Source organism: Sorex araneus, chromosome X, assembly GCF_027595985.1.
Source record: "Sorex araneus isolate mSorAra2 chromosome X, mSorAra2.pri, whole genome shotgun sequence".
In the NCBI taxonomy this organism is placed as follows: Eukaryota; Metazoa; Chordata; class Mammalia; order Eulipotyphla; family Soricidae; genus Sorex; species Sorex araneus.
This window is the reverse complement of record NC_073313.1, coordinates 285,298,559-285,319,766: the sequence shown is the minus strand read 5'-3', so window position 1 is coordinate 285,319,766 and position 21,208 is coordinate 285,298,559. Positions and strand designations below refer to the sequence as shown.

Genomic DNA, 21,208 nt, shown 5'->3' with positions numbered 1-21,208 from the left:
TGGACTGTAAGATCTCAGGGAAAGGACGAAATGAGATGTTACTGGGCCCGCCCGAGAAATCGGTGTTTAACGGGCTATCGTGATCATGATCGTGAATCTTGTGCATACATTCTTTTGAATGAATGTTTTTCTGTGCTAAATCTCCCTATATTTATGGGGAAAGCAAGATTTCGTATAAATTCAGTAAATGAATTCAATATCATGGGCCTGTTGCCCAACAACAATAATAAATCACTGTGTCACTGTATCACTGTCATCCCGTTGATCATTGATTTGCTCAAGCGGGCGCCAGTAACGTCTCCATTTGTCCTAGCTCTGAGATTTTAGCAGCCTCTCTTTATTCATTCTTCCCAGCAGTGCTGCATTGGAGGCTTTTTCAAGGTAAGGGGAATGAGACCCATCAATAATAAATAGGTCCATCTTTTCTTGTTTTACACTTTTTAGGGTTTTTATCTTCCCAGTTTTTTATTCGTGAATTATCATTTTTCAGGTCTAGTCCAAATTCAAGTCTCTGTGCCTTTCAGTGTTTGGTTTGGTTTTGGGCAGTTTTTTTTGCTGAATAAGAGATTGCTTCTGTCTCTGTGTTTGGGGGTCACTTCCATCGGTGCTTAGGGTGCCCGAGGGTGCTGGGATCCAACCTGGGCTTTCTGCATGCAGAGTTTGTCCTCAGCTTGTTGAACTGTTTCTCCAGCACATGCCTTTCTACCTTTTGATAAGAGTTGTTGATTCTTTTTAAAAAAAATTTCATTATAGATTCAAGGCCCACGATTTACAAAGTTATTCATAGTTGGGTTTTAGACATACTCTGTTCCAGCACCCATCCTACCTCCAGTGTCTTCTTCCCTCCACCAGGGTTCCCAGCTCCTCCCCCCCACCCCCACCCAACCCCAGCCAGCCACCCAGACAGGCACATTTTTACCTTTAGTTGTTGAAGTCTAGCTCTCTTGTTTTCATGTCTCTGGCTCTGAGACCTGGATATTGAGCTGCACGGCTCCTTTACACCACCTGTGCTCAGACCCCTAGCCCCCTACTCCCTGTTGCTTTCTCTATCTTTTCTTCCTTCCTGAATTTCTTTCCTTCTCATGCCTTCTCCTCTTTATACTCTGGCATCAATGGTGACCTTGGCATTCCCCTTTCAAACATTGTATTCCCTCATCCAGTTAGTCTATACATCTACACACCACATATGAGTGAGATCATCCTGTGTTTGTACTTCTTATTCTAGCTTACTTCATTTAACATGATATCTTCCAAGAGAGTTGTTGATTTTTACTTATTGACTCCTATTGTGGAAAACAACTGTATGCTTGAAGTGAAATAAAAATTTTAAAAAAATTTTTAATTTAATTTTATTATTATTATTAATATTTTGGTGTTTGGGTCACACCCGGCGATGCACAGGGGTTACTCCTGGCTCATACACTCAGGAATTACTTCTGGCGGTGCTCGGGGGACCAGATGGGATGCTGGGATTCGAACCCGGGTTGGCCGTGTGCAAGGCAAACGCCCTACCCGCTGTGCTATTGCTCCAGCCCCGAAATAAAAAATTTTTGTGTTTCCAATCTTCTTGCCCATAACCAAGCACATGAAGTTCATATACATGTCTGCACTCATTCCTTAAAGATACTGATATGTTCTCAAATTTACAATTCCAAAAGTGATTATAATAATTTCACACCTACAGTAGTCACAGTCTACCTTATTTCCTATTTGTAAATGTTTGTGTACATACTTACTAAGTGCTACTTAGTTCTTTTTTATCTTTTTCATTCTGTGCCTAAACTGCAAAATTACTGACACTTTCATAGCAAAGTTTTGTGGTAGGAAACATTCTGGAAAATTTAACTCCATTTGATTGTATGAGTTTAAATACTCTAACCTTACTAGGTAGGATTTGCAAATTGTTATATATATGTCATATTAGAATTTACATATCTTGTGGTAAAGTTAAGTTAGAATATGTAAGGAAAAATAATTTGGTTGGTACAAATAATACAAACAGTAAAAGGCTGTATGATTTTTTAAATATGGGTATATAAAATTCCTTCGGAGGATCTACTCTAGCAGCAGTGTACGAGAGTCATTACTTTCAGTTTTGAAAGCTAATCACATTTATTCAACACTTCTTGTTTATCTGGTTCAAATGAGCAACATTTTACTATAATTTAATTGATAGAAGAAAATTTTAGCAGCTGCTATTCATGAAAATGACAGTAAAAATGATGTAAGATACAGAACTTACAATATGTCCCTTCCATTTTGTTAGTGACCAAGTCATTTGTGATCAGATAGTAAGATAATAAATCTTTGGGCCTTTGAACAGAATAGAAACATACTCTCTGTTATCAGAGAGAATAAACGTTTGCCTCTTGCTTCTGTTTTCTTTGTATTTTTTAAAATTGGGTTGAAAATAATTTGTAAGTGCACAGAAGAGATGAAGATGTTAATTGGTTTGTGCTTAGACAGTTGTGATCAGTGTCTTTGGTGTTGCCACAGGATTTAGTTTTGTTGGTACGAATGCTCATAACATTGCAGGTTCTGAGGTGAGTGAGTGGTGAGAATATCCCCAAGGTGCTCAGCCTACAAACATGAATTTTTACTGACAGTAATTTTTTTTGACTGCTGTATTGCAGCTGTTGAAAGTGGACAGATAGATGTGTTAAAGCTGTTGCTTCGAGGTGGAGCAAATGTTAATGGATCCCATTCAATGTGTGGATGGAATGCTTTGCATCAGGCTACTTTTCAGGTAACCTCTAAATTTATTATTTCATTTCCATGTAAATTGTGTGTTTTACCCTTTTAAAGTGACAGTTCTATTCAGTTTTTGCTTCCTGCTTGCCTGTGATTTATGATGGTTAGTGCAGTAAAGAACAGGCAGTCTAAATGCTAATGATGATTCAGAGTAAGCCAACTGCTCTAGTAGTTCTAGCTGTTTTGGGCTACAGGGATAATCTGGGTTATTCAAATGTTGATAGCATAGTTAAGAGACCATCAGAATATCTGGGATATAAATTGGTAATGAACAGTGATTCCTATTTAAAGTAACATGTTTAGAAACTGTCATAACTCCTTGGAACTGAGGCTAGTAAGCTAATTAATTTTTTATTTCTTTTGGGAGGTAGGGGTGGCGGGGCAGGGGGTGGTCACATCCAGTGTTGCTCAGGACTTACTTCTGACTCTGTGCCAGGAATCACTTTTGACAGGCTCAGGGGACTATGTGGGGTGCTGGGGGTCAAACCTAGGTCACCTGCATGCAAGTCCTACACATTGTAATGTATCTCTCCAGTCCCCATAGCAAGCTGATTTTACAGGATTTTTATAATTATAAAGATTATAATTTCCTGAAATCAGGGTTCCATCTGTTTGTTTAACAGTCTAGGCAAAGTTGTAGATGATCAGATTAGTACCTTATTTCCATCCACCAATAGGGTTTTAAAAAATTTTTTTTCTTCAGTGAAGATTTTTAAGAAACAATAAGAAGAGAGATAGTTTCTGGATTCTTTGCTTTATCTTATTTAAAATGTGAATCTGCATTTTAGGAAAATACTGATATGGTAAAATTGCTTCTTAAAAAAGGAGCCAACATGGAATGTCAGGATGACTTTGGAATCACGCCTTTGTTTGTGGCTGCCCAGTATGGGAAGCTGGAGAGCTTGCGCTTACTTATTTCCTCAGGTAAGACTAAGCTGTTTGCACTACTAAGATGAGTTTTAACTTTGTGTCTCAGTAGAATAATTCTGCACCAGAAATAAGTCAGCTTATGAAATTTATGGTTTTATGTAGTGGTGAGTAGAAGTTCGTATGAGTTGATTTACAAGCCTAATTATTAGGTGTCTATTCCTAACATAATGCAAGGCACAGCTCCTAAGTTATCAGAGGAGTAGCATGATGATGTATAACTAAAGCAGGCTTATTGACAAATTGAACAGTGGGGCTGTCCTTCCTTATTGGAAACCAAACACTTCTAACTTTCTTGGATACAAGACTAGTTTAGCCTTAATTTATTAGAGAGCTACTTTGATTTTTAAGCCTTTGAGTTGTATATTTTGATCAATTATATAATTATTCAAATGAGTTTATTTCAAAGCAGGGTTATATTTTGTCAACACAAATAATGCCAAAGGGTCCATCATAATAAATAATACATATTCAGCGTTGCCAAAGAAGATGGCTTTGGGTGGCATTTTTATTGGAGTTTTTTTTTAATTCTTTTAAAAATTTTTATTTATTTATTTTTTTATTCTTTCTTTCTTTTTTTTTTTTATTGGAGTTTTTGAGACAAGAAAAGTTCTGAAAGAACTTTCAAATTTCTCTCAGCACTTCATATGCTTACAGTGCTACCCAAATGAAATGTGGATAGTCAAGAGTAGAAGGGAAATACCACCAAATTTGCTACTGGCCACATTTTTGTTTGTGTTTTTCGGTTTTGGGTCCATACCTGCTGTTCTCAGGGCTTCCACCTAGCTCTGCACTCAGGGTTCACTCCTTGTGGGCTCTGTGGGATCTTGTGGGATGCCAGACATGGAACTTTGCCCACTGCATGCAAGGCAAGCGCCCTACATACTATACTGTCTCTTTGACCCATTTCTTCAACAGCTTTTAGGCTTACTGGTTATTGTCTGTAATACCTAGGCTTTTAGTAATTATTTCCAAATACAAAAGAAAGTTATTTAACATGGCTGGGCACATCTTGTTTCTATTTTCTCCTTACAACACTTCAGATATTAAGTTGAAATAGGAAGAAAATGAAACGAATTCAATAGGTGCCACATTAGATATCTGTTATGAATAGTCTCCAAATCTAGAGAATTCTCCAAAGAATTTACTTCAACATATATTATTATTATTATTGTTATTGTTATTATTATTAACAATCCCAGACTTATGTCTTCTGGTTGCATAAGTTCCAGATATTAGTGTGTGACTAATACTCCGAATAAAACAGGTTGAATTGCCCCTAATGGCTCTCTTCTCATGCCTGGCTGCTCTCCTGGAGTACTGTTTTGTTTTGCTTATGCAAAAGGTTCTTTTTTTCTTCTCTCCTCCCTGAATAGTTACATTAAATTGAAAAGATAATGTAATATGGCCATAATGTAACTCTGTATGTTTCTGGCTCCTTAAAATAACTTTCCTTTCAGTGAATTATCTGTTATTTTCCCAGCTTTCCAACCTGTAATTCTATAGGCCTGCTTCCTTATTCTTTCTGATATTTTGAAATTGTCAGTCAAAAATGAACATGCTTAAAGAAAGATAAGTGGTTTTCTTTCTTGATTTAGTCTTTCTGAAAGTGATAATAGGTGAAGCTTCCACCTTGCGTGTGTCAAGCAGAGATGGATGTAGATATGTTGAAAGCTAGTTAGAATTTCTGAAGGTTCCACAGCCCCACCCCCTTTCTTTGGGTTTATTTTTTGGCCACACCTGCAGTGCTTAGGGCTTACTCCCAGCTCTTCACTCAGGAATCACTCCTGGTAGTGCTCGGGGAACCATATGGGGTGCTGGGGTATGAGCTTGGATCAGCCTTGTGTAATGTAAGCACCTTACGTGTTAGACTATCTCTCCAGCCCCCGGTTCCATAAAATCTTTAACTTATAATTTGTGTTTTGCTTAGTTTTTGCCCTTTTTGGAGTCTGGCTTATTCAAAGTGCATTTATAGAATGTTATTGTCAGTAAACGTTCTTTCTCCTTGGGGGCTGGAGAGTTTAGTGGGTAGGGCTTTTGCCTTGCATGCAACGAACCCAAGTTTGATCTCCCCTTCTCATCTTCTTCCTTCCTTTCTTCCTTCCTCCCTCCCCTTCCCTTTTCCGTCCTTCCTTTCTTCCTTCCTCCTTCCCCGTCCCTTTTCCCTCCTTCCTTTTTTCCTTCCTCCCTTCCCTTCCCTTTTCCCTCCTTCCTTTCTTCCTTCCTCCCTCCCCTTCCCATTTCCGTCCTTCCTTTCTTCCTTCTTCCCTCTCCTTTCTTTTTCCCTCCTTCCTTTCTTCCTTCTTCCCTCTCCTTTTTTTCCCCTCCTTCCTTTCTTCCTTGCTCCCTCTCTTACCCCTCCCTGCTCCCTCCCTCCCTCTCAGTCTTAGTGGTGGTGCTCAGAGATGCTGTGTTGTCAGGGCTTATGCCTGGGCTTTCTGGAAAGCATGTGTGCATACTAGCCCTTGAACTATCTTTCCAGTCCCTGCACTTGTCATATTTAACTGATTATATGGGCCCACATAGTCCTTGTTGGAGGAGGGACTGGAATAACATTCTAATGAGTAAGATTTTTGTTTTAGTTAAAAATGAATTCTAAAATTAGTAATCACTTATTTCTTGCTGACATGAAAGCAAAGACAAATGAAATCAAGTGAGGAGGATCAATGTTTATATAAAAAAATCCACTCAGGGGGGAGAATATTGTATTATGAAGCCCTTTTTATCATAACTGCTTTGATATTTATGATAGTTATATCTTTGTGCTTAAATGAGGATTATCTGTTAAATATATTATTCTTTGTTAGGTGCAAATGTCAACTGCCAGGCCTTGGACAAAGCAACTCCCTTGTTCATTGCTGCTCAGGAGGGTCACACGAGCTGTGTAGCTCATTTGCTGTCCAGTGGGGCTGACCCAGATCTCTACTGTAATGAGGACAACTGGCAGTTACCTATTCACGCAGCTGCACAGATGGGCCATGCACAGTAAGTGTTAAACAGGAGCTAAAGATGGTCTCATGATTAAAAGGAAGTTAAGTAAACCTTCTGGGTGAGGCCCTGACTGCTTGAGGCCAAAGCCTCACTAGTTCTTTCTTCACTTGTTTGCTGGGTCAGTTTGCTCTGTGCCTAGAGCCACCTCCCCACTAATTGCTCCACAGAGACAAAAGAAGCCCGGGCTTTTTTCAGGAGGTAAGTCTTCCTTTGACTTCTCAATCAAAGAAAGGCCATTCTTCTCCACTTTTCCTCCAGCTTATCCTGGGTACCTGTAGGTCTGGATCTTATGGTTTCAATCATTGTATTCAAGTTTCCTACCCCAGGAGGCTCCTGACACTGTGACCTTGCTAGAAGTCTGTCTTTTGTGTGGGCTAGGGGATCTCAGTGTTGAACCCTTTGGCTGGACTTCTCTCTGTCTCCACTCCAACCCAGTATTTGTCAGTGCTTCTATTATGATTCTTTTGTGACCAAAAATCTCTAGTTTTTGCTATGTGAGAGAGAGAGAGAGAGAGAGACAGAGAGAGACAGAGAGACACAGAGAGACACAGAGAGACACAGAGAGACACAGAGAGAGACAGAGATAGAAACAGAGATAGAAACAGAGACAGATGAAGACAGAGAGAGGGAGGGAGAAGGGGAGTGAGGAGAAAGTTTAGTAAGTAAGGGAAACCTTGATTCTGATAACCCTGCTCTTATTTTAACATATTTTAACAAATTGCTTCTGAACAGCTTCTTAAAATACGTGTTTTATGTCTTAGAAGTCTTAGTTATACAATAATAATTTTGCATGCTCATGCATATTAATGAGCAATTTAAAAAGTGATAATGAAGTGATCTAGTAGAAAAACATTCTGCAGTGTAGGTATTATGCCACTAGGTGGCCTGGTATTTTACTACTATTTCCTTAAATATACTTACCGTGTGTTGTGGTTGGCACTGAAATATTACATGCCAAAAAGAAGCTATCAATAATTTTTAAAATCCTGGTTCTTTAATAAAATAAAAAAATTTAAGACGGTATTTGGGGATTGGAGAGAGACTACAGGAGTTAAGATGCTTGCCTCACCATGGTTTTACCCCAGGCACTGCATGTGGTTCTCTTAAGTAGCCAGAGGTGATTCCTTGACACAGAATTAGGAGTAAGCCCTGAGCACTGATGCATGTGGCCCCCAGATGGAAAAACAACAACCAAAGGAAGATATTTATAAGCATGTATGTGCCTTGTGGAGAGTTTAATTTTTCAACAAATTAAAAAAAAATTTGAATCGAGAAATTAAGCAGATTATTTGATTACTTGAACAGAATTCCTAGGCTTTAAATTTTAATGTTTCTTTCTTTGTGATACTTCATTTGGAACAAATCTTACTTATAATTATATTCTAAATTTTAAATTGCTAATAAAATCCTCTTGTCCTTAATGGTACTTTTTTTGGGGGGGTTTGTTTTGTTTTTGGACCACAGCTGCCTGTGCTTAAGGCTTACACGTGGCTGTGCTTGGCGGACCCCAGGGTGCTAGGGATTAAACTCCAGCTGGCTGTATATAACACAAGTGCTTTGCCTGCTGCACCATCATTCCTGCCCCAGTTATATTCGGTTTTGAGATTGTCACTGATGTTTCCTCTATACACCACAGCTCAGTAAACCCCTCTGATTATAACTTCTCCTTAAATATTAAACTTCTATACAATAAGGAAGAGTAGCAAAGAGAAAGGATGTTAGAGAGAGAGTTGTCATATCCTGCTGCTTTTCCAAGAAATAGGAAGGATTTCCTGGTTTACATTATCTCATTCTCATACTTTTATTTTTAATTTTACAAGTGCAGATTAGGTTGGCCTTTGTATTCAGCTGATGACTAAAGGTCAGTTTGAAAATTAGCTAAGAACTTAATTGAGATGCTTTTCTTTTTTTTTCTTTTTTTTCTGCTTTTTGGGATGCACAGGCATGCACAGGGGTTACTCCTGTCTTTGCACTCAGGAATTAACTCCTGGCAGTGCTCAGGGGACCATATGGAATCCTGGGAATCGAACCCAGGTCATCCTCATCCAAGGCAAGTGCCCTACCCGCTGTACTATCTCTCCAGCCCCTGAGATGATTTTCTTTAGTTTTCCTACTTAGCTACCAATTTCCTATAAATCATCCTGAGAGTCTAAAATATTGTCCTTTCTGAGAATAGAATATTTTAGCAGAAATTCACATCTTTTCCTAATGAGAGATACCATGTCACTCATTAGCTTAAAATAATGTGCTAGTTAAAAATAATACTTAGTTGCTTTTATTTAGAAGAGAATTAAAGAAGGGAAATTGTTGGGGAACAGTCTTTCCCCAATATGCCCAGATACGTTGTGCACTGGGTCCGGGCAGATGTGGGGCGAAGTATAGGATAACATGGGATTTGTCCTTTTAGCCTTGCCGCAGGGAACTTAGTTTACCTTAGAGCAATGTCCTTTCTGTATGGACACAGGAAGACAGTTAATATTATGCTTTGTAACTTGGGAGCTGATTGACTTCAATAATATTTATTCCTAGGCATCTGCTTTCTCGACTCAGTTGCCCTTAGTTTCTAGCACCCCAAAAGCAGTGTCCTGACAAGGGACAGAATGGACCCAGGGCAAGCTGTGAGCTACTCTGGCATCGAAATGGGCCAGGCCAAAGGCCACAATACTCAGCTATAAGTTGAGAACATGGTCATAGACAAATGCTGTCATGATCCAAAAGTAACGACTAGACTAGGACCCTGCTGGGGTTAGGAAGAGTAACCTGGCCTGAGGACTATGGTCTGGAATATATAGTGAATGTCCTCAGGAAGAACCAAACTTCAAGTCTGATATATCTCTTACTGTGCTCATACAGAATGACATTGCTAGAAATATTTGAAGTAGATTTACTATAACTATTTAAGTGGATTACTAACTGAGGAAGGAAGGGACACACCCTTACACACCCTTGTTTGGACCCCACCCTTGAGCAGATCTCTGGAGTAATCTCCTTAGATGAGATTTTGTTAATCTCTTGGAGAAATGGGAGCTGATTGACTCCCATTTTTGTTGATTTGTTAATATCCAACCCATCTTTGTGTTACCGCCCTATGTGATTGCTATATAAACTAAGACTGTGGGGGAAGAGAGGGAGACAACACAGACAGAAGAAGACACAGCAAGGAGAGGAAGAGGCAAGACAGAAGCAAGCCAGAGACACAGAAGCGGAGAGAAGAGACAGAAGCAGAGACAGAGAGAGGTCGGAAGAGACCAGAGGAGACACTACAGAGACAGAGACAGAGAGACAGAAGAGAGCACAGCAGCACACAGAACCAGAGCACAAGGAGGAGCCATCCCGATCCGGTCCACACACAGTGGCTTGAGAGCACCAAACGAGAGCAGCGCGCTCAAGAGAGAGCTCCTCTGAGAGTCCACAAACAACACACACAACAAACATCACATCGCACCCTCCTGCGCGTGTGTCTTTGTAACTTTTTACAGTGAAGGATGCCAGGCACGCAGAGAAACCACTCTGGGAGACAGCCAATGGCCACTCACTTTATTGCCAAATACACGCATATTTTACAGTGGGCCTCGTCTTAAGAGGATGCTCCAATCACATACAGTTAAGCGTTACTGACCTGTCATCTTTGCAGCTCTGCTTTACCCCAGCTTAATCCCAGTTAGGGCCAGATGCCACAGTTAGGAATGACTCGCTAAGCATAGGTGATAATTCTTAGAGGGTTGCTCCAGACTCTAGGCCAGATCCCTGGTGCTTATAAAATGCGCCCAGACACTCCCTCCTAGGTCGCTGTGCAGGGACAGATCCTATCTGCTCTGGCACCTGTTGCCATGCTCCACAGAAAATAGTAAAATAGTAATTTTTTTGTTATAAGATTATATGGGATTATGCAGAGGAACCCAGGTGTGTGTAATCCCATCAGTGGCCAACATCTAGAGAGTCTTAAAAGCAAGCTCTGAGAAGAGAGTGATGCAGAGAGTCTCTTGCCCGAATGCCTGGCTGTCTTCCCGGGGCCCCTTGGAGGGGATGGGCTCCAGCTTCCCTCCCCACCCCGAGCAGAGCTCCTGGTGGCTGAAGACCACTGGAACCTAGCTACAGCCATGCTGGAGGCCCCTCTCCACACGTTCGGACAGGCCTCATGCATGAAGGTACCGGCAGAGGAACCTGGGTGTGTGTAATCCCATCAACGGCCAATATCCAGAGAGAGACTTAAAAGTAAGCTCTCAGAAGCCCGCGGCCGCAAAGCCCTCTGGGAGAAGCTGGCTGGCTTCTGAGAGTTTCCTGCCCACATGGGACAGCCTTGCAAGCTTCCCATGGTGTATCCATATGCTAAATCCAGTAACAAGCTGGATCTCATTCCCCTGACCCTGAAAGAGCCCCCAGTGGACATCATTGGGAGGGCCAAGTCGAGATAGACTTCTAAGATCTCAGGACGAAATGAGAGATTACTGAGCCCGCTTGAGAAATCGAAGATTAACAGGATTTCGTGATCGTGAAGATTATATAGGGGCAGGAGCGATAGCACAGCAGGTAGGGTGTTTGCCTTGCACTTGACCAACCCGGGTTTGATTCCCAGCGTCCTATATGGTCCCCCGAGCACTGCCAGGAGTAATTTCTGAGTGCATGAGCCAGAAGTAACCCCTGTGCATCGCCAATCGCCAAGTGTGATCCAAAAAGCAAAAAAAAAAAAAAAAATTACATATATCTGATATATAAGATATATCCGTATGTGTATATATGTATATTTGTTTTGTTTTGTTTTGGGGCCTCACCCGGCAGTGCTCAGGGCAGTGCTTGAGGATGCTGGGGATCAACCTCAGTTCAGCTGGTGCAAGGCAAATTTACCTGCTATTCTATCTATTGCTCCAGCCCCACAAGTTTGTGTTTATTATAATGAATTTAAATAATTTTAAGAAATCCTGAAACATCTGACATAATGTTTTTAAATTTGAGGGAGTAGGCTTGGAGGGTAAATAATTTAAAAAAAAAGCATTACCTGTTTATTTGAAGGAACATTAATTCTGTTTCAAATATAATTAAAGATTTTTATATTAGCAGTAATACAGCATTTTAAACAATGTCTGTAGCTAGAAATAATTTAATGGCAGTAGAGGTAGACTGAATGCAGAGGTTATTTTAAAAAATCTTATCAGTGATTCATGCTGTAGAAAGAATGCTGACTTTTCGCATATTCTTTAATTCCCCCTGAATTTTTCTACTTGCAGAATCTTGGACTTGCTAATACCACTTACTAACCGGATCTGCGACACTGGCCCAGACAAAGTGAGTCCTGTTTACTCAGCAGTGTTTGGAGGGCATGAAGAGTGTTTGAAGAAATTGCTCCAGTGTGGCTATAGCCCCAGTGCCCAGCTGTGTCTCATCTTTGGATACACAACTCCAGTATGTATGGCTTTCCAAAAGGAGTAAGTATATTTATTATGTTTATGTGATTTTTCCTATATAGGGATGTATCTAACAAGTGAAAATTATTTTGTTTAAGTAAAATATATCTATGTAACAGGTTATTTATTTATTTATTTATTTTTGTAAAAACTATAGAGCTCATCGCTAACTTAAGACATGAGACAGGCAAATAGAAAAAAAAGTCCTCTAAGATATACCCAGTTCATTCCAAGTTCAGGGAAGATGAGGTGATAATGCTAGATTTATTTCTTTCTCTCTTTAAATTTGGATTATATTTCTAGAGTAGAAACTTTGGGGGAATGCTTTCAGTACATTAAATATAGGAATTCTGTTAGATCTTAGTCTTCAAAACAACTTAAGTTAAAACAACTTGAATTATTATGGGTAAGTTCTGAAGAACTAATAGCACGGTAATTATTGTTGATAACATTGTGTCTCTTAATTTAGATTTGCTAATAGAAGTATTTATTAGCTCTCATTTAAAAGTAAATACATAAGGTAACAGATATACTAATTGGCTATATGGGGAAATACACTCAAAGTATATAAATACATGGAATCATTAGGTTGTGTACTTTAAAAATCTCAAAATTTTATTCAGTTATTCCTCAATAAAATGGGGTTAAACTTCAGTCTTCTAGATTATATTGTGTGTTTTTTTAATACATTTTAATAATCATGTTTATATGAAAGAAAATCCATAACATCACGATTATATTGTGTTTTTAACATAATTTGTCTATGGCATTTCTTTGTGTGGATCAGAGTAATTTAAACTAAAAATTAAAAAAAATTTTTTTTGCTAATCTGTTACGATTCTGTAGTAGAGAATAAGTGAAGACTTGTAGATGCTATTTTAGTTTCTGACCACCTATAATCTGTAAGACCCCTAAGATTTAAAAAAGTAGAGAAGTAGAACAAGTATATGTATGAGAAAAGTCCTATTAAGTAATGTCTGTGGTTCATCCCATAATGCAGTATGTTAACACAGAGGTTTTTCTTGTTTTTGTTGTTGTTGCTGTTGTTGTTGTTGTTTGCATTTGGATCACACCTGGTGATGCTCAGGGGTTACTCCTGGCTCTGCACTCAGGTAGTATTCCTGGCAGCCCTTGGGGGAAACACATGAAATGCCAGAGATCGAACTGGGATTGGCCTGTGCAAACAAATGCCCTGTGCATTATGTACTATTGTTCTGGTCCTGATAGATGTTTGTTTTTAGTTATGCAGAAGAGATTACTGGTGTAGCTGAGGTTTCATTACCTTTCCTGAATTCACCATTATGTGTCACTAGACATGATTTAATTTAAATATGTTCCATTAAAGACTTATTTGCCAAACTTTTATGTTTCTACCATCTTATAACATTTTTTGTATACAGCAGAAAAGTTTCCAGGCACACATTGTTGTCTGAGTATTTGGGATTTAGATTAATTTGTGTATCTGAACTCACTATATAATTTGTATGATTTCATTGAAGTTTGTTGTATTCCCCAGTTCATTTTGTTTTTCTAAAGAAGGGAACCTTAATTATTTATATTTCACTTCACTAAGGCTATGTTGATGATATTGAGAACTTTAGTTGTTCCACTTGTCTTTATCATCATCTATGTTCATTTTGTTTTATTATCAGATCAGAATAGAATATTTTAAAAATTAGATCAGAGCATAATGATTTGGGAGTGTGTGTGTCCAGTCTAATGGCAATCTTATTTGGCATTCATCTTTTTTTATGATTTATTTTTTATTGAAATAACATGAGTTTGCATGATTACATATTTTATTTTTGTTTTCTGAGCCACAGCCAGTGGTGTTTGGGGCTTATTCCAGACTGTGTATTCAGGGATCACTCCTAGTGGTGCTTGGGAACTCGTTGCCTTGCCCACTGGTCTGCCTATCCTGCCCCTTACTGTATGTGTTAGGGGTACAGTTTCATATCTGCCACGTAAGTGCCACCAAACCACAACCTCCACGAAGTACTAGTACCCTACCACCAAGTAGTCGTGGGGCTTCTCACCTCTGTCCCCTCCTCCACCATCCCGGTTGACCACAGCTCTGCAGTCTAGGTCCACAGGTTTATTTCCATTCATTTAGTTTGTTCCTATGCTTTGGTTTTCAATGTCCTACATATGAATCAAGGCTGGAGTGATAGCGCAGTGGGTAGGGCGTTCGTCTTGCACATGGAGGACCAGGGTTGGATTCCTCCGCCCCTCTCAGAGAGCCCAGCAAACTACCGAGTATCTCGCCCACACGGCAGAGCCTAGCAAGCTACCCATGGCATATTCATATGCCAAAACCAGTAACAACAAGTCTCACAATAGAGATGTTACTGCTCAAGCAAATTGATGAGCAACAGGATGACAGTGACATATGACTCAGCTCTTCTGACACTTGTATTTCTCCTTTTTTTTTTTTTTTTTTTTTTTGCTTTTTGGGTCACACCTGGCGATGCATAGGGGTTACTCCTGGCTCTGTACTCAGAAATTACTCCTGGCGGTGCTCAGGGGACCATATGGGATACTGGGAATCGAACCCGGGTCGACCACGTGGAAGGCAAACACCCTACCCACTATGCTGTCGCCCCAGCCCCCTGTATTTCTCCTGACCTTTTTCACTTGATCCCCTTCCATTTATCCATATTGTTGCAAAAACAAAATTTTATTTTTCTTATGACTCAATAGTATTTCATTATGTATACACCACATTTTTTTTTCATCATCTATTTATCTGCTGTCTGACACTTAGGTATTTTTTTTAATATCATGGCTTTTGTATATAATGCTATAGTGAACATAGGTGTGCCTATTTCTTTTTGAATTAATGTTTCTGTTTTCTTGGAGTAATTGCTAGATCACATGGTAGTTCTATTTAAAAATCTTTAAGAGGGGCTGGAGCGATAGCACAGCGGGTAGGGCGTTTGCCTTGCACGCGGCCGACCCGAGTTCAAATCCCAGCATCCATATGGTCCCCTGAGCACCGCCAGGAGTAATTCCTGAGTGCAGAGCCAGGAGTAACACCTGTGCATCGCCAGGTGTGACCCAAAAAGCAAAAAAAAAAAAAAAAAAAATCTTTAAGAGTTCTTCATACTGTTTCCACAGATACGGGATCAGTTTACATTCCCACCAATATTAACTGAGGTTCCTATTTCTCCACAGCTTTGCCAACACCCTTTTCTCCAGTTTTGAAAAGTTTGAGGTTTATCCGAACTTTTAGATACTTTCTATTTTTCTCACCACACCTAGCTCTGTGCTCAGGAGCCACACCTGGCAGTACTCGGGGGTACATGTGATACCAGGATTCAAACCATTGTACACCACATGCCTTTGCTTCTGTACTATCTTTCCATTCCCAAGAGGGTTATTTTTTTCCCCTTCTGGTCATGGCAGCTAAATTATGTCCCATCATCTTGGGGCTGCAGAGATTACTTAAGCAAATTTGGCCACTTGCTTTGCACACAGTTGAACTGGGTTCAATTCCTAACTCTCATATGGTCCCCCAGCTCCTCCAGGATTGATCTCTGAGTGCAGAGCCAGGAGTAAGCCTTGAGCACCACTGGGCATGTACGCCCTACTCCCCCCTGCCCCGCAGACCAAAAAATCATATAAAATGTAATATGCCTCATCATTTTATACATATACTTTGAATTAAACAATATTGAACCATAGAAATTCTCCTGTTAAGATTAAAATACCTTAAAATGACTGTTTTAGTAGTCAGAGAAGTCTGGTTAATCGAACCCTGGGGGATTAGCATGAGAGCAGGGCTGGAGGCTAGCTGGAGAAGGGGAATCCCTTTATTCAGTATAAAACCTGCATATGTCTGAATTTATCCCAAGCTTGGAATATATGAGCCACGTTAACAGTGGTTTAAAGCAAGATTTAAACTGCCACCCACATCTCAGACTAACCTCTGAGATGTGGTATTTTTTTCTTTTTTTTTTGGTGGGGTTATAACCCAACCAAAGTCTGCTTTCGGCTATACCCAAAGCAGACTTTGAGCATTGAACTAATGGTGGAACCACTGTTTATAGCAGGTAGAACAAAAATTGCTATTTGAATTTGTTTCATGCCTTTACAAATGGATAGAAACAAACAATATACTTGAAAGAATTTTAGCAGGGTACAGGACAGAGTCTAAAATACACATCAATGTCACAGCATCCAAGCTTATTATAAAATTGACTAGACCTCAAGAACTAGTGAAATATGACCAGTTCTCAAGGGAACACCCAGTCAACACATACTCAGAGATAATCCAAATGTTGGAAGTGCTAAATATTTGATGGCAGATATTGTAATGGTCCTTCAAGAGTATTTAGATATACTTGAGAAAAACAGATAGGAACTTTGAGTCCAGAGAAATGTACAGATCAAGGTAACTCTGCTAGATGCAGCTGAGCCCAGTTAGATTCTTGGCACTGCTTATGGTCCCTCGAGCATTTCTAGGGGTGATCCTGGAGCACAGAGCTAGGAATAAGATCTGAGTGTCTCTGGGTGTTGCCAAGAGCATAGAGCTAGGTATAAGACCTGAACACCCTCCACCTTCTCCAACCCCCCCCAATATATATACAAATACATGTACATATGTATTGGGGCTGAGAAATTTATACACTTACATACTATATATATATATGTACATGCATATACCGATATATATATATATATATACATACATATATATATATGTACATATTATGTCTTGGGGCTGGAGAAGATAGTACAGTGCTTGAGGTGCTTTCCTTGTCCTTGTGCATGACTGACTGGTTCATTTCCCAGCAACACTGGGTGTGCCCAATCTACCTCCACCCTACAAAAAGAAGTGTCTTATCTGAGAAATAGAAACTCTTCACACCTGGCGATGCACAGGGGTTACTCCTGGCTCTGCACTCAGGAATTACCCCTGGCCGTGCTCAGGGGAAGAAACTCTATTTTAAAAGCAAACTCAAATGAAAATTTTGTCAGGGGTCAGGGAGAGAGTAAGGCGAGTAAGACATTTGCCTTGTGTGTGGCCAACTTGGGCCCCACAGATGATCCTTGGAGCACTGCCAGGAATGATCCCTGAGCACAGTCCTGCAGGTGTGGCCCCAGACAAAAATTAGAACATTATCAAAAATGAAAAAAACAATCATCACATGGGCTCTGAGTCACTGTCACTGTCATCCTGTTGCTCATCGATTTGCTCAATCGGGCACCAGTAACGTCTCCATTGTGAGACTTGTTGTTACTGTTTTTGGCATATCGAATATGCCACGGGTAGCTTGCCAAGCTCTGCTGTGCGGGCAAGATACTGTTAGCAGCTTGCTGGGCTCTCCGAGAGGGGCAGAGGAATCGAACCCGGGTCAGCGGCGTACAAGGCAAACACACTACTTTCTGTGCTATTGCCCTAGCCCAAATTGAAGACAGAGCAATAGAAATAGATCAATAAAAGAATAAAGAGAAGGTTTGGAAGGGAACAGAGAGGTCAGGGATATGAGTGGCCATGTCAAACAGTTGGACGATGGACAATTTTAGAGTCTGGAAGGAGAGGGAAAAGAGATCACCCAAGGACCTGGGGAAATAACTCATAGATTTGAAGTGCATCTTGCATGGAGGAGAGGAAAGGCAGGTGTGACCCTGGGCACAGCAGGGCTCCCCTGCCCCCAGACAGAGAAGTTGGTGCAGTAAGTGTGGCATCCCCCTTCTGAGACTGGGATAAAGGTAGGAACTTATAGACTTAAGCTACTCAGTAAACCCACAGGGGATAAACTCAAAGAAAGCATTGCTCACCTTTAACCACAGAAAACTAAAAATAAAGAAACTGGCTTATAGTCGGTGATAATAGACATGAGGCAGCAAACTTTTTTTTTTTTTACTACACTTGAAAAATTTGTCCTGTGAAATTGCTCTTTAGAGCATAATTGAAGTATGGTTGGTTGCTCTTGAAGGTCTTAGCACTATTTTTTTCTATGTGAAAATTTGCAGTGGAACCAAATGTATTCTTAATTAGTAGGTAGGTTTTCAGTAAGAAAAGTCTTTGGAAAATGCTGTTTTGCGAGTCTACCAGGAAGAAGATAAAATATTAAAATACCTGTTCTATGAGGGCACATTTTCTTGATTCATTTGTTTGTCTGGGACCCATGACAATAGGTATAATTTTGATACGTCTTTTGCCATTATGTTCCTACTTTGTGAAGGAGGAAATCTTTTCCAAGGAACTAAATTTAAATGTTGGTAGAATGATAATCATGTATCTTTGCATTTAATGTATAGACGTGAAGATGGAGTTAATTATAGTAATTGCATATTTTTTGAGCACACTATAGAAAAATATCAAGGTTATTGTTTTCTCCCTATTCTTCATTTAGGAAGAAATAACATTAAATTTTCAGTTTATATGTAGCATTTATATTAGCTAATAGATGACTATTAGTTTTTGTATATATAATATAAAATTGATTGATTATTTCTGGACTCTGAAATTTTACTGATCATAAAAAAAACCCAAAACCTATCAATTCTCTAGTAGGTTTTCTTTTAGGAGGAAAGATATGATATAGCTGTGCCAAAGTTGAAAAATGTCACTTCTTTCAATAAGTGTGTATCTTAAAATTTGAATTTTTTATAGTTCCATATATAAAAATTAATCAAAAGGATCAGAATTATTACATACATAGTAAGGATACTTGAATATAATTTTTGTTTTGAAAAATGTCATGATCTGGGGAGATTAACTCAAGTGTTAGAGCATATTTTTAACATACCAACCCGGAGTTCCATCCCAGCATCACATCGCTGCTCCACATTACCCATCTGGCCCCAGCACTGCTATGAGTAGTCCCAGAATTCTTGAGATCTGCCGGAGTGGTCTGCTTTAGAAATTGTCTATACCTTGGACACAATCCTGGCACCACCAGGAAAAAACAAAAAGTCCTCAAAAGCAACAAACCCTTAAAAACAAGAAAACAGAAACCTATCATGCTGATTTTTTTTCTTAGTGAAACAATATCTGAATTTCATTTGCCCATTAATGTAAATAAAACCTATCATGTAACTTGAAGATGCCATTTAAAAATTATTAAATCATATTTTCAGAGATTTTATAATAGTGAGAAAAGTTAAGTGGCATAAGTTTTACAAATCTGCTTATAGCAACAGTGGTTTTCTCAATAATGTTTGGTGTTAGATTATTTTATAAAAAGATGTGATCAACACTTATCTGAGTAGGTGTTAATGAATCAAAGTCTTTTTCTTCTTTCTGTGTTTTTGGTATGTTTAATATATATGTTTCTGGCATTTCTGGACATTTGGTATAGGTAGCCCTTTACACTGTTGACTTATACGTTTGTAAACTTTTATCTCTTTTTACAATCAGTACAATTAATGTAAAAAAATGATGAAAATAACACACTTAATATTGGCTTTCTGGATTTTAACTTTTTCTTTCTCTATGTCTTATTGAACTGATTGAATTTTTTAGCCTAGGGTTAGCATTCTGAAAGAATTTTGCTGGCTACCCCTTTGAGAGGTTGAACTTCCACTGGAAGTAGGAACCCTGAAGCTCCTCTCAGCACTGCAGGGCTGATGGGAAAGATGTCTTCACCTTTGTACAAAGGTGAAGCTGTCTTTGTTCTTAGGGACTAAAACATCAGTAGCTACAGTGATACAAAGCTAGTTTTTCAAGGGCACAATGAGTAATAATACAAATGAGAAAAAAAAAATCTAGGGAAAAGATGCTTTGAACAGGAATGAGTGAAAAAGTAGGGTATTTGAGAAATTTTAGGACTATTTGAACAAATCTTAATGCTTTTGAAAAGGCCATAGGAAGAGGTGTGACTTAAGTAACCTGATTTTGTCTTTCTGATATCCATATAGTTGCTCTTAATTTTTCACTATAAAATATACGGTTTCTTTAATGTGTCATAAATAGTTCTTGATATTTATGTTAATTAGAATATGCTTCATTGTTCTTTCCTGATGAGCAAATTAAATTGGCTCATTTCCTATTTAGTGTCTTAAGAATTTCCTTAATGGTTGTTGGTTTTTTGAATTTCTTAAAGAAGAATGAATCTAAAATTCCAAAAGATTGAACTCATATGATGCTTTATATTTACAAAAAAAGTACTGTTCTTCCTTTGCTATTAGACTTTTGGGGAGTTAGTTTCAGTTTAATTATTTCTGTTTTCTTTTTTTTGGGGGGGTTCACACCTGGTGGTGTGGGAAGCCATATGGGCTGCCAGGGATTGAACCCAGGAAGGCCACATGTAAGGCACACACCCTACCTGCTGTACTATGTCGTCATCCCCATTGCTTTAATTTTAAAGATGCTTACAGAAGGTGTTTGAAGGTTGGATTAAAAACATCTGGACTTAATTTGAAAATGTAGTTACTGTATTTAAAAATACTTAAAGACAAATTATCGGGGGGCTGGAGCAATAGCACAGCGGGTAGGGCGTTTGCCTTGCAAGCGGTCGACCCGGGTTCAATTCCCAGCATCCCATATGGTCCCCTGAGTACCGCCAGGAGTGATTCCTGAGTGTAGAGCCAGGAGTAACCTGTGCAGAGCCAGGTGTGACCCAAAAAGTAAAAAAAAAAAAAAGACAAATTATCCTGTATTTCTCTTATCTTTTCTCTGGACTCTATTATATATAAGCATCTTGACATCTTAGCATACAATCTTTCCATATGGATTATTTTCAGGATGTTATGTTCCATAGGACTGTGTGTGTGTGTGTGTGTGTGTGTGTGTGTGTGTGTGTGTGTGTGTGTGTGTGTGTGTGTGTGTGTGTGTGTGTGTGTGTGTGTGTGTAGGGGGTTCTAGGCTGTCACACCTGGTGGGGCTCTGAGCTTATTCATGCTTTTGTGCTCAGGGATAACTCCTCGCAATGCTCAGGGAACCATATTCAGTGCCGGCTGCATGCAAGGCAAGTGCCTTTCCTTCTTATTACCTTTTATGGTACATAATTTTGGAAACATAAGTTAAGGTCTTAAAATATTCCTAAGTTTGACTATTTCATGATATTTGGTGTTTAGAATAATTATACGAGAGAGATATCATATACTTGCTCTATCAGATTTGTAGTTAGATTTGGCTTTGATACCATTATGTATATTTTTCCAGTTATCAGCTCTGTGACAAAGTT

At 39.2% G+C, this 21,208-nt stretch overlaps 1 protein-coding gene across 2 annotated transcripts in view; it reads left to right on the top strand.

Annotated features, from left to right (window-relative positions):
- The window catches only part of ASB3 (ankyrin repeat and SOCS box containing 3), a 111,558-nt gene that overhangs the window by 58,574 nt on the left and 31,776 nt on the right, over positions 1–21,208 (top strand). For both annotated transcript variants that reach the window (XM_055120080.1, XM_055120081.1), the window contains 4 exons: positions 2,634–2,746; positions 3,540–3,675; positions 6,486–6,663; positions 11,895–12,092. In XM_055120080.1, the coding sequence (XP_054976055.1) occupies positions 2,634–2,746; positions 3,540–3,675; positions 6,486–6,663; positions 11,895–12,092 (625 nt within the window). The remainder of the gene's footprint in view (positions 1–2,633; positions 2,747–3,539; positions 3,676–6,485; positions 6,664–11,894; positions 12,093–21,208) is intronic.